Here is a 14,400-nt window from a genome sequence, read left to right as displayed (position 1 = left end):
CTTCTGCCATGTGATTTTCCAGCACCTCCCACTAGACTAGGCAGGGTACATACATCACTGCCCAGATGACTTTGGGTGTAGGCATTTGACTTAGCGCCCACCTTCCAGCCATGGGAAGGACTTGCCCAAGACAGCCACTGCTGCTTCAGCCTGGATCCTGGAAGGAAGAGACAAGGAGCACACCAGAACCTTCAGAACTGGAGCTAACCAAGAGAAACCAAACCTTGGTTGACCTACAAAGCCATATATGAGATAAATATTTGTTGTAGAGAACCACTGAGATTTTAAGTTACTTGTTACACAACTTAAAATGGGCTGATGCTGTGCCTGTGCACAAGGTTTCTCTCTGGACAAGCTTCCCATGGCAAGTGGAATAGGGGGTCAGGGTGCTCCCTCTGGCCACAGCGCTTCCCCTGGTTCCCTTCTGAATCTTCCTCCCAAATCCCAAGAGAGAGTTCTGCCGGGAGGCCTCTACCTTCCTAAGGACTGGGACGCCCTACTGAGCCAGCATTTTTAAGGACTTCTTTTAAGGGGAAATGCCCTCTTGCATTCTTCTTCCTCCTAGTTAAGCCAAAGGGATTCCTTAGCCCAACTCCCCCAGAGTTTAACATGGGGGTATGAGGTTGAAGACCCAGTTTCATCAAAAAGCTGTTTCTTTGCCAGCTTTGTTCTCTATGAACCTACTTGCCTTCAGAGATATCTTAAGGAATGTTGGCTGAAGACAGGATTCAGGTACCCTGTGTTTCTAGAATGTTAACGTTTCACAATAAACCTGCTGTTACTAGCAGATACTGATAAATGTTCCTATTCCTGTTTACAAACTTCATCAATCCATTCTAGGCTGTTACTTCATATCGCCACTAAGAGGGAACCACAAGGATCAAGAGTTCAAGAATTGCTTTTGTGAAAATCTGAATATAATTTGGGTACCTCCACAATCACCTGCCTCAGTATCCGTAATTCTTCCAATATACTGCTGAGAGCAGTGGAGTAGAATTGTCACTGATCTTGGCATAGGCCATCCTATTTCCCAAGACTCATTTTCCCTAGGGTTTTGGTCTTACAGCATTGAGGCTGCTGCATCCTCTCCAGTTTAAAGGCCATTCTCCTCAATGGAAGAGAGAGAGATGAAATGGGGCCTGAGACTTGAGTGACCAACGGCCTTTGAGTAATTGATTCCCACTGGGGGTCTATTTCCTGCTCGTTTGTCTTATCCTGCCACAACAATATCTTCTCTTGCTCTCTTTGGCATCTTTTCCAAGCCAGAAATTCTCTGGGCTTTGCACCTCCTGGTAAAAGTAGGATTTTCCTCCTCTTCAGTCCTGGTACTCAGCCAGTGTCCCTCCTTCCATCTTTTGCATATTTCTTTTTACAACCTCAGCCCACAAAAAATACTTTGTATAGCACTATATGGCTTTGTTCCTCACTGGAAAGATTTCTTACATGTCAGAATTTCATTTTAAAGGACTTCCAGTTTCACTGAAGCCATATTCCCTTTAATAGTCTCTGACTTCTGATCATATTCATCTTTTTTTCCTAAATTCTTTGTAACCCACTATCCATCTCGCCTTCTAATCTTTAGCATCATGGTCATTTGCTCCTAAGGTCATTAAAATCCAATAATTAATTTGGCATATAAAGAAAATATAATACGATGTAATGAAAATGTTCACTTCCATAGCCCAGTAAAATGCACTTCTGTTAGAATGAAATAAACCAAAGGAGGGGAGGACTCCTTAGAATAAAAAACTTTACAGTATTATTCATATTAGTCAATTTAAAAAAGCATTAAAATTCTGTGATCAACATAAAATCAAGGTATAAAATTACCTTCAAGACATAACTAAACATATACATAGATATTAAAAATAATCAAAATCAACACCAAAATATGGTAAGTTCTACGTCTTGAAACCATAGTTTTCTTCTTGCCTTTTTCTGTATTTTGCCCTCTTTTTTTAATAAGCATAATTTTTTTCTTCTTATAAAGTTTTATAAGAAAGTGAGAACTCAGTCCAGGGTGGCAACCTTCATCTTTTCTATACTCTGATAGATTAAATTATCTGCCAAATAGTCTCAGAACATTCTCATGCTCTGCTTGTTATGTAAAAACAAAATTGTGTTTCAGTTGAAAACTATACATCCTCTATAGCAGACCTTCCTGGGCAATCAGATTCTGACTGTACACTGTCTTGGAGAGCCTGTGCAACTCTTTATAAGGTGTAGGTAACAGAGATGGGTAAATTCTGTCCAGTCTGATACTGGTCTAGTTGATTTCCTCCAGCTGTGGAAAAACCAGTTTGTCTCATTTACAATTCATCTCAACATTTCTTCACTCCATATATAAACCTGTGTAATTGTGACTTTCCAATGAACTTTTACAACACCTGCCTGGGTCCCCCACATCTTATGAGTAAAATAAACTATGAGATATCATCATTTTACCTCTTTCAGAAAATTATCCTTTAACAGTCTGAAAACTTGTTTTGTTTCATTAAGGACAAAAAAAAAAAAAATGAGTCTGGATAATGGCCTTTAATATCTCTGGAGATAAGGTGCTTTCTCTAGTCTACACTAAACAACCAAACTTTGTCCCACCCACACGGCTTTTAACCCTGCTGCTAGTCACAGCAAGAGTGTTTTTCCTCTAGGTTCCTTCCCACATTTTCTCTTTTTTAAGGTGGAAAGAAAAACTGAGTCTAATATTCTAGTTGAATCTGAGTGTACAGAGGCATTGATGAATGTTACCATATATCATATCCCTACGATTCCTCTAAGTATTACTGGCTTTTTAAATTGAAAAATAATAATTGTATGTATTCAGGGGTACATAGCGATGCTTTGATACACGTTGTATAGCAATGTGTGTAACTCATCAGATCAGAGCAATTAACTTCTCCATGCATCTCAAACATCTACCACTTCTCTGTGTTAGCAACAAACTCTTATTCAGGTAAGAGCTTCTTAATGACTCAGGCACCACTTTTAGCTTACCTTCAGTCTTTCTCAGGTGTATCTGTTCCTGCCACTGCTCTTCTAAGTAGGTTTTTGGGTAGATCTGATTCAGAGTCATCTGACATTTTCATTCCTTTGACAACTGTTTATTGAGCACCCACTATGTGCCTGTGTCATTCTAATCTCTGGAGGTAGAGCCCTGGGCTTTAATGACACTTCTAGAAACAGCCCAGACTGTGGTAATGGAAGTTCACTTTCACACTTAACACAGAATAAAGCCAGAGATCCCCAGGGTGAGGAGCTGAACATCAGGAAAACATTTCCTACAGGAAGAAACAGTCCAGCTGAGGAAGAAAATTCACATTGCAGCCTTGGATAAAGCACAGATGTTCCACTAAGAAAAACAACAGCATCCTAACTATTTTACTTACAAGTAACACCTTTTTTAAAAAAAAAAAAAAAAAAAAAAGCAAACTCAAATTCAGCTTTCCTGACAGATGTGTCCTGAGAAGATGGGGAACCTCACCTCTTTTTTCTCACCAGTCTGTTCAGCGATCAGCTGGTCAAACACAGCCCCAAACTCTTCATGGATTTTCTGCATCTCATTGATGTGACTGGCAACCTTGTTCATGGTCTTAATGGCCACTGGAAGAAAACAGGCCGTGAAATGAGAAGCTATTTAGAGACCCTCATGGAGACTCAGGTCTGCGGGGGGTCCCGGGCCGAGGCCTACCGTCCAGGTGGTAGTGCTCCTCGCTCTCGGCATCGGTCAGGGCGAACAGCTCCCTGAGCAGAAGTGGGTACTTGAGGATCCTCTGGATGGGCTTGATGAGGTACGACTCGAGCGTGGATGAGTGCTGCTGCTTCGGGTTCTGGGCATCCAAGAACGCCTTGAAAGCCGTGTCTGTCTTGGCTGGCAGGGTTTAAACACAGGTCATCGGGGTGGAACGCCCACGTGACTCCCTTCCCACAATTTCCCTCCCTTCCTCAGTGACTCCGAGGTGCCTTTTTGCAGGACTGAGCAGAGAGTGGGTGGCAGGAAGAGGGAAAGGTAGGGGAGGGCGGTCAGGGAGACCACAGGCAGTCAGATCTACGTATTTATGTGTTGGGGTGGGGTGGGGAGAAGCCTGATGAGTTACAGGATGACAGAGTGTAGACGGCAGACACCCGGATTTCCAGCGGCTGCTCTTTATCCTCCTCCTATTACACATGTTTTTTTATCCTGATGTTTTGACACCTGGGGCTTTACTGTCCATGGGGAGACTGCCCCACCCACGCTGGTCAGTGCCTGGAGATAGTAAAAGACTTGCCAGGAAATGTGCCTTTTATAGAGTCCCCACACACTGTCACCTCCTCTCTGAGGCTCTTATACTCTGGGCCACCATTCCCATCCTAATCATCTCAGGGTAGGGAGCAGACACCTTGGCTTCGAGTGCACCCCAGAGCCCGGCCTCCCCAGTTCCTTCCCTCAGAAACCCCAAGAAAGGCTCTTGACCACATCTTCCCCTCGCTCCCTCTGCCTCCTGACTGACCCTGCAGGTCCTCATCTGGCCCGCATGGCATGGGGTGCCCCTGCCTCTTGGGAACCGTGAGTGACAAACTGGTAATCATCCATCCCCTGAGCTGTTGGCTTTGTCATCCCAAAATAAAGATAAAGCTATATTCTGAACACTCCTTACCCTAGTTTTCCTAATCTTTCAAGCATTTCACTGCTGGAAAAATCTGTTTTGAAAAAGGCAAGCAGGCCGGGCGCAGTGGCTCATGAATGTAATCCTAGCAGTTTGGGAGGCCGAGGCAGTTGGATCACTTGAGGTCAGGAGTTTGAAACCAGCCGGGCCAACCTGCTGAAATCTCATCTCTACTAAAAATACAAAAACATTAGCCGGGCTGGTGGCAGGTGCTCGTAATCCCAGCTACTCAGGAGGCGGAGGCAGGAGAATCACTCGAACCCGGGAGGCGAAGGTTGCAGTGAGCTGAGATCGCGCCACTACACTCCAGCCTGGGTGACACAGGGAGACTCCGTCTCAAAAAATAAAAAATAAAAAAGAATGAAAATTAAAAAGAACGGCAAGCAGATGCAGAAGCAGCAGCACCTCGCAGTGCCGGTGAAGCACACAGAGGCAGGCTCTCCCACAGTGATCTGCTCAAAGTTAACTCGGTGGCACCACCTTAGCGTCTGTGGGATCTGATCTGATGCAATTCAGGCAGCACTTTCCTCACCAGCCTTGCCTCCTTCCTCTGTGTCCCAGCTGGTTTGGGAAGCAGCCCTGGGGGGTTGTGGGGCCCCAGACAGAGGTACCTGGCAGGGGCTGATAGGAAGCCATGGCTAATGCCTTCCAGGTACAAAAGAATGTCGGGGGGAGGGCAAAATAAGGGAAGAGGAAGAAACAATGTATCCAAGCAACCTAACAGTGGACACACTGCCTCTGGGTTGGCGAGCATGTGGGGGTGCTGGGGGGTGTGGCCCGGCCAGCATGGGCGCAGAAACTCCACACACCCCTGCCCCATACTTCGCCCAATCACCTCTCCATTTGGCTATTCCTGAGTAGCACCTTTTATGATAAACCAGTAAATGAACACAATCAACATTGGAAAAAGCAGTCTTCACATTCAGAACCTAAATATTCATCTGGATGACTTTCCTCCATTGGAAATGTTACATGGCACTCCAATGGCTCGATACTTTTCGTAACAGCACCTGGAATGTCACGGGAACTCAAAAATCTCTTCAATAAATAAATACCCTCTCCCTGCAAAAAACAGGGGGAGTGTATATATAATTTTTAAAATATATATATAAACACACACACGTATATTTTATTACAAAGTTTAAAATATAGAAATTTAAGTTTACTGATATATATATTTTATTAGAAAGCTTAAAATATAAAAATTTAAAAGTTTAATGATATTTATAGATTTTATTAGAAAGTTTAAATATTAAACTTTTAAACTGTCTAATAAAAATATCTTTCCATCCGCAGTGGTTAGGGGTATGAGCTAAGACTAAAGATGCTATAAAAGGGCATCAGAACATGATTCTTCTGTCTTTATTTTTTTTTTCCTGAGACGGAGTCTCAATCTGTCACCCAGGATAGAGTGCGATGGCACACTGTGGATCACCGCAACCTCCACCTCCCGAGTTCAAGCGATTCTCCTGCCTCACCCTCCCGAGTAGCTGGGACTACAGGCATGCACCATCATGTCTGGCTAATTTTTTTTTTTTTGTATTTTTAGCAGAGATGGGGTTTCACCATGTTGGTTAGGCTGGTCTCCAACTCCTGACCTCAAACAATCTGCCTGCCTCAGCCTCCCAAAGGCTGGGATTACAGGCGTGAGCCACCGCACCTGGCCCTGTCTTTAATTTTAAAAAACAGCAATCATGGGAGAAGACCTCATAAGACCACAATCTTATAATCCCCGTTAAGCCCCATTAAGAGCAATCAGACTCCCTGAATTGGCATCATTTCTTGTCTCTCCAAAGCACAAATTCCTGAAGAGAAAGGATACTGGGAAAAGTGGCCGACTGGCCCCATGTGACAGAAGGGCTGGGCCAGGCTTGGGGCCAGAATATGGGGAAGCAATGGATTTTTTGGGGCATCCCGAATCTAGGGCCACGTCTAGAAGGGACCTGGGAACTCTTCCTCAACAAAATATTCATGTCCAAAAATATGCCTGTGGGTATTTCACCCATCAACTGAATTCCGTATCAGAGCAAAAGAGTGCACGGTTCACAGCGCTTGGTGCAGTACGGGAGCATCACTCCTCCAGTCCAGCTGTGAGTCCGTGATGAACATGAACATGCACTTTGTTATTCTCAAAGTTATCCCGACCCTCTAGGCTCATTAGACAATTAGAAAAATATGGGTTGGCTGGACACAGTGGATCACACCTGTAATCCTAGCACTCCGGGAAGCCAAGGTGGGCGGATCACCTGAGATCAGGAGCTCAAGACCAGCCTGGCCAACATGGTGAGACCCCACCTCTACTGAAAATACAAAAATTAGCTGGGCATGGTAGTGTGCATCTGTAATCCCAGCTACTCAGGAGGCTGAGGCAGGAGAATCACTTGAACCCGGGAGGCAGAGGTTGCAGTGAGCTGAGATCACACCACTGCGCTCCAGCCTGGGTGACAGAGTAAGACTCCATCTCAGCAAAAAAAAAAAAAAGAAAAAGAAAAATATGGGTCATACCCACTGTTTTAAGTGATAGTTTTGAAAGATAATATAATATTTTTCTTATTGAATTAAGAAACAATCCATGGGGGCAGAATTTAATCTAATTGAGTGATTAAAAATAACACAAATTGCTCAAGGGCTGAGGTGGGTATATCATTTCACTGTGGAGCAAAGCACTCTAAAATTGTTACTTTAACAATCTCCTAACAATTAGCATTCAATAAAGGTTGTAAAAGAAACACACTGCACACGTAGAGCCATATGCCCAACACAGCACATGGGAAAGGTCAGGCAGCATGACAAGGAGAATCCCAGGTTCCCTTTTCATTTGAGGTTCCACCAGAACTCTGTTGCACAGATCACCACTACCATTAAGACTGTTTTTATCTGGGGCAGGCTCTTTGTTACCCGGAGATCTGTATTGTGCTAATACTTCCTATAATAGGTTTTAAATTAAGTCAAGCTAGTTCTCTTTGGTAGCAAACATAAACACAACACAAGAACATTATTTACATATCCGGGGACCTGATCAGCAGCTGTTTACTTGGCAGCTACAGTAAAGTGTTAAGGAACAGCAAGCTGATTTCCAGAGATTCTTTGAAATCAAACTTTCTGTTGGTGCTACTGTTTGCCAAGAAAATGTTTCCTTAATCCTTTTACCATCAAAAACCACCATATGCTGAACTATGGAGACATAACCACTTTCTGGAGACTCTCAGAATGTTCCACCGTCTTCTCAGAATACTTAAGAAAAAGCAGCTTGCCAATATAAAAATTCTACTTTGTCCTGCACAAAAATAAACCACAAATGCAAGAATTTTCAAGGATAACTGAGACAACTCTAGAAGTGCTTTTGGGAGCTGTTATCACACTCCCAGGAACAAAAGTAGGTGAAGGAAAGATAAAATTCCACAAAAAGGTATACAGTAAGTCCTCACTTAATGTAGTCAGTAAGTTCTTAGAAACTGCAACTTTATGCAAAATGACATATAATGAAACCAATTTTTTTCCTCATCAACATTATAGTGAAATGATGTTGAACAGAATACATTAGTTGGGGACCTGCTGTACATCGTGTCACTTAAAAGTCACAGTTTCCAAGAACCTACCAACAACATGAAGTGAGGACTTAGTTATGAAGTGGTAGGTTATAATCGAAACTAATGAAAAACAGAAATAAAGCAGGGAATTTCTAAACTCCCTACATTTTTATATAACTGCAAAATGACCCATCAATTCTGGCCCCAAATAGCAAGGTAAAACTTTCATTACAAGAAAACTGACAAAATCATTAATTCAAGATATTAGCCAGGTGTGGTGGCTCATGCCTGTAATCCCAGCACTGTGGGAGGCTGAGGTGGGCAGATCACTTGAGGTCAGGAATTCAAGACCAGTCTGGCCAACATGGTGAAACCCCATCTCTACCAAAAAATACAAAAATTAGCCAGGTGTGGTGGCAGGTGCCTGTAGTCCCAGCTACTCAGGAGGCTGAGGCAGGAGAATAGCTTGACCTGGGAAGTGGAGGTTGCAGTGAGCCAAGATTGCGCCACTGCACTCCAGCCCGAGTGAGAGAGCAAGACTGTCTCAAAAAAAAGGCATGGGGCAGTAGCTCACACCTGTAATCCCAGCACTTTGGGAAGCCGAGGCAGGTGGATTACCTGAGGTCAAGTGTTGGAGACCAGCCTGGCCAACATGGTGAAACCCCATCTCTGCTAAAAATACAAAAATTAGCCAGGTGTGGTGGTACATGCCTGTAATCCTAGCAACTCAGGAGGCTGAGGCAGGAGAATCACTTGATCCTGGGAGGTGCAGTGAGCCGAGATCGTGCCACTGCACTCCAGCCTGGGCAACAGTGAGACTCTGTCTCAAAAAGAAAAGGAAAAAAAAAAAAAAAAAAAAAAAAAAAAAGAACACATTGCATTGTTCAGCACCCCTATCAGTGGCTTGCTGGAACATCTATCTGGCAATCAATGACTCTTAGATTTCTGTCCGAAAGCCCCCAACCACTGTCAGCCACACAACTGAGAAGCAGCACACCCCCACCTCCACATCCTCAGAGGTCTTACCTTTCACGAGGACCTTGGGAACTTTTGTGTGGCTGGCGCAGAAGGCACTGTAGAGCTTGAAGCGGTCAGCATAATACAGGAACGATCCCCCCAGAGAGAACAGCACTTTCTGGATTTGATGAGAAAACGCAGAGTTGGTTTGTTTCCTTCCTCCACTGGAAATACCAGCAGGTTATGGCAGGGAGCTCACATCTGCCTGGCTCACCCCACAAATCAACACCTTCCGTGCCTGTCAGAGCCTTTCTTTGTTATCAAAGGCCCTAAAATTGCCCATTACAAAGTATGTGCATGTACAGGTTTGTGTACAAGGTGTTGGACTTTTGTCTTCTCAGTATTTACAGGGGAGATGTCCCTGGTTTTCCAGGTCTGTGTCTTTTAATAACCTATCTAGGCTGTTTGAATGTTGATGAGAAAGTATATATTTTGGAAAAATCAGAAATCTCAATTCTCTCATTAGCTCCTGCTGGCAAACTAAATAAAGGCAGGAAATGCTCATACCCCCTGCTCCCGAAGTAGAACACGTTCCTCTGATCGCTATCTTCATGCCTTCCAAAACCACCCTCTCCTCTAGCGGCTAAGAACATAAGCAATATTAAAAGAAGAAACACGCTCAACTATGGAAATCAGTATCATCTCCCCAGCCTGCCCTGTCCCAGTAGGTTCACAACTGGGTAGAGGCCTTCTCATTAAGATTTTACTATGCCTGACAGGATACTTTGCATCCCACATTTTTTATATATATATATATATATATATATATCTCCTCAGAAAAACATCTTCTGCGAGTTTCACACTGAAAGAGTCTTGTTCAGAGAGGCCTTATTTAGTTTATCGAGGTTTAGAATTAAAAGGCAGACTTCAAGCAAAGAAATAAGGTTTTGAATTTGAGTAATGAACTAGGTTCCCCAAAATGCAATTTATCTAATGAACACTGACAGTCTGTCCATGACACACACACACAAAAAAGTTTATTTTAAATCACACGTAATTGGTAATTAGAGGCCTCACTTCTCTTCTTGCATGTTCTCCTTTTTCTCCTTTACTTTCCAAGTCCTCCCCAAATCTCTACCCTAGCGTGGAGGGTGTCAGCAGGAGTACCCTGGGTACTGCCGTCGGACTTTGAGAGGGACAGTTATCCTTGGAGCCTGATATGGTTTGGCTGTGTCCTCAACCAAATCTCTCCTTTAAGTGTAGCTCCTATAGTCCCCATATGTTGTGGGAAGTAACTGAATAATGGAGGCAGGTTTTTCCTGTGCTGTTCCCATGATAGCGACTAAGTCTCATGAGATCTGATGGTTTTTATAAAGGGCAGTTCCCTTGCACACGCTCTCTTGCCCGCCACTATGTAAGACGTGACTTTGCTCCTCCTGAGGCCTCCCCAGCCATGTGGAACTGTGAATCCATTAAACCTCTTTTTCTTTACAAATTACCCAGTCTCAAGTATTTCTTCATAGCAATGTGAAAATTAACTAATACAGAGTCATACGCCAAGAATTAAGCAAAAAAAAAGTTGTGGAAGAAAATATGCTAAATGTAACCCCTCCCTTTAGCCATCCTAAAGCCATTCATTTGTTTAACTTAATATTTACTAAGTGTCTATTTACCCTACCGTAACCACAGATGAAACATTAAGGTATTCTCTTATTCCTCCTGCCTTATGATTATCAGGGAACACAGTGCACACAAGTATGAGGGGTTTATACACAAAGACTGCACTTCCCCAGTGTTTCTGTTTTGCAGGACTTAAGAACGCTTCTCACAGGCTGATGTACACTGCAAATTTCCAAATGAAAATTTTATCAAAACTTATTTAACATGAGAACTAATTATTTCCTTCTGATACTACCTGAGACTAATGCTCTATGCAACTCAGTTTGAAGATGTTAACAAGTTTTTCTTTTTTCTTTTTTGTCAAATACACAATGAGGAATTTCATTTTTAGTTTTCTTTTTGAGATGGAGTCTCGCTCTGTTGCCCAGGCTGGAGTGCAGTGGCGCGATCTCGGCTCACTACAAGCTCCGCCTCCCGGGTTTACGCCATTCTCCTGCCTCAGCCTCCCGAGTAGCTGGGACTACAGGCGCCCGCCGCCACGCCCGGCTAATGTTTTGTATTTTTTAGTAGAGACAGGGTTTCACTGTGTTAGCCAGGATGGTCTGGATCTCCTGACCTCGTGATCCGCCCGCCTCGGCCTCCCAAAGTGCTGGGATTACAGGCGTGAGCCACCGCGCCCAGCCGACAATGATAATTTTAAAAAGGGCAGCAATCGTGGAAATCGACAGCAATAGGTTTGGGAGCAAACAGCGACTGTGTGGAAATCAACTCAGAGAGCCCGGAGAGAATCCCGCAGGTAGGCAGGCTCAGTGCCCATCAGCCATCTCGCCTTACAGATGGAATGGAGACAATCAGATTGTGCTGTAAGCAGCCAAGTGAAGGTCTATGAAGAGGGTCCCGCTTACGTGGAATTGAGAAGAGTGACTGTTGAGTATGGAAGTACAGGTTTGGTATCCTTGATCCAAAATGCTTGGGACCAGAAGTATTTCAGATTTCGTATTTTTTTCAGATTTGGGAATATCTGCATTATATTTACTGGTTGAGCATCAAAAATCGAAAATCCAGAATGCTCCAATGGCCATTTCCTTTCAGCATCATGTGGGTACTCAAAAAGTTGCTGATATAGCAGTTCAGATTTCAGATTTTCAGATTTGAGAAGCTCCACCTGTAGCTAAAAGAAGTAATGTACCAGCCCCTCCCTAGAATAACACCACTCTCAGTACACTCAAGTTCATATCAAAGTTCTGTTACCCAAAGTCGTCTTCTTGTGACTCCTTTCAGTGATGAACTGGACCCAAACTCAAAGAACCAGTCGCACAGCAAAAGACTTACGAATGAATATAATGAGTATTAGCTACGTTAGGTTAAAACAATATTTAAAGTACATCTATATCCATCTTTTAACCAACCCTGGCCTCCAGAATACATCCATTTTTATTAAGCAGTTTTTTTGTTTATCTAACTACCGGGACACATCATGTGTTCTACTGTGCAAATTATTAATTTACTAATTTAGAAAACAGATATCACTACAAGGAACGTAACTGTATTTCAAATGAAGAGCATTAACCACCAAGAAGCAATTTTTGAATACAAAAATGAACTATATGAAGTATTTAGGGTGAAAGATATATTGTGCCTACAACTTTCTCTTAAATGGTTTAGGAAGAAAATACTTTATATGTACACACAGACACACCATACATGCATAATGTACACACATGCACGTATAGATACATATGCGCACAGGAGACAGGGAGGGGAAGAAAGAATAAAGCAAATGTAGCCCAATGGTACCATTTGGGGAATCTAGATGAAGGGTATTCAGGAATTCTTTGCACTATTCTTGTAACTTTTCTGTAAGTCTGAAATTATATCCAAACAAAAATGAACACCTATAATATATACATATATATTCACATACTTATGTGTGTTTGTATGTAATTCTTAGTAGCTCCTGTTGCAGAGAGGCAATGTAAAGAGATAACACACACACACACACACACAAACATATATTGAGGTAGAGTATTGAGGTGAGGCAGTCTTTACCTCAGCTCCGAAAGTTGTACCCTAACATTACACAGCTAGATTTCTGCAAGTGTTAGAAGACAGGCAAAGAGTATGGGGGCCTACAAATACATGAACAACTGATTCTTACCACAAATGCAAAAGATATTGAGTGGAAAAAGGATCAAACGATAGTCACTGCAACAAACAGGATGAGAAAAATTGGATATTCATACATACACAAGTTAACTTTGATTCCTACATTAAACCATAACAAATTTAAGTTCAAATAGATCGGAAGTCTAAATGTAAAACTATGAAACTTCTAAGAGAAAACTACAAAACTTCTAAGAGAAAACACAGGAAAAAATCTTTATGATCCTGGTTTAGGCAAAGATTTCATAGAGAAGACACCAAAAGTGTGATTCAAAAAGGGAAAATGTAAAAAACTGTACTTCATCAAAATTAAAAACTTCTGCTCTGTGAAGGGCACTGTCAAGAGAATGAAAAGACGGGCCTCAAACACAGAAACAAAATTTACAAATCATGTATCTGATAAAGGACTTATATTCAGGATATACAAAGAACTCTCAAAACTCAGTATAAGTAAACAAATAACCCAGTAAAATAAGCAAATTATTTGAACAAACACTTCACCAAGGTGGACACACCGAGGGCAAAAAAAAAAAAAAAAAAAAAAAAAAAAAGCACATAAAAGAAGATGCTCATCATTGTAAGTCATTAGGCAAATTAAAATTAGAACCATAATGAGGTGCTACCACACACCTGTTAGAATGGCTAAAAAAGGGACCGTGACCTCAGCAGAACAATGAGGAAGAACAGATGGAGGGAGCTGCAATGGTATAACCACTCTGTAGAACAGTTTAGCAGTTTCTTAAAAAGTTACACATACCCTTACCATATGACCCACCCATTCCCTTCCTGGGTACTTAAGAGAAATGAGAGCATATATCCATACTAAAACTTGTACACCAATGTTCACAGCAGCTTTATTTGTAATTACCAAAAACTGGAAACAACCCAAATGCCCAAGAAAGGTGAGTGGATAACAAAGTGTAGTCTATCCATTCAATGGAAGACAATGCAGCAATGAAAAGGAATGAGCTCTTGATACACACAGCAATATGGACGGATCTCAGTAAAACTACGCTGAGTGGAAGGAGCCCCCCCAAAAAACGGGTACTTGGTATGGGATTCCACCAATATAAAATTCCAGAATGCAAACGTTATTTATAACAACCGGGAGCCGGGGTAGAGTAGGAGGGCAGTAAGAAGCAGGAGAGAAAAACCACAAAACGGCAGGACAAGACTTTTAGGAGTAATGATTATGTGCATTGTCCTGATTGTGGTAAAGGTTTCACAGGGGGGTGTGTGTGTGAATTCATCAAATTCCACACTAAACATATGCGGCATACTCTACTGCACAATTATACTTTAATCTGTTTGTTAAAGCACATGAGGGTGACATGTAAGCCAACACATGAAGCAGTGTGCTTTGTTAATTGGAGATGCAACACAGGAAATCTGCAATAAAAGAAAGCCAAGCAGGGGAGAGGAAGTAAGCAGCCTTGCTAAGGCACTAGTCATAAATCCTCATTAGGCTGCAAGGACACGGTGTGCTG

General features: G+C 42.5%; 1 protein-coding gene across 7 annotated transcripts in view; it reads right to left on the bottom strand.

The window, feature by feature from the left end:
- Window positions 1–14,400, bottom strand: part of TIAM1 (TIAM Rac1 associated GEF 1) — a 348,490-nt gene that overhangs the window by 19,661 nt on the left and 314,429 nt on the right. For all 7 annotated transcript variants that reach the window (XM_037990630.2, XM_073009856.1, XM_073009851.1 and 4 more), the window contains 3 exons: window positions 9,200–9,308; window positions 3,689–3,868; window positions 3,482–3,600 (listed from right to left, as the gene is read on the bottom strand). In XM_037990630.2, the coding sequence (XP_037846558.1) occupies window positions 3,482–3,600; window positions 3,689–3,868; window positions 9,200–9,308 (408 nt within the window). The remainder of the gene's footprint in view (window positions 1–3,481; window positions 3,601–3,688; window positions 3,869–9,199; window positions 9,309–14,400) is intronic.

This window comes from Chlorocebus sabaeus, chromosome 2, assembly GCF_047675955.1.
Source record: "Chlorocebus sabaeus isolate Y175 chromosome 2, mChlSab1.0.hap1, whole genome shotgun sequence".
Classification (NCBI taxonomy): Eukaryota; Metazoa; Chordata; class Mammalia; order Primates; family Cercopithecidae; genus Chlorocebus; species Chlorocebus sabaeus.
The sequence above is the reverse complement of the archived record's forward strand: the minus strand, read 5'-3'. Positions and strand labels throughout refer to the sequence as shown.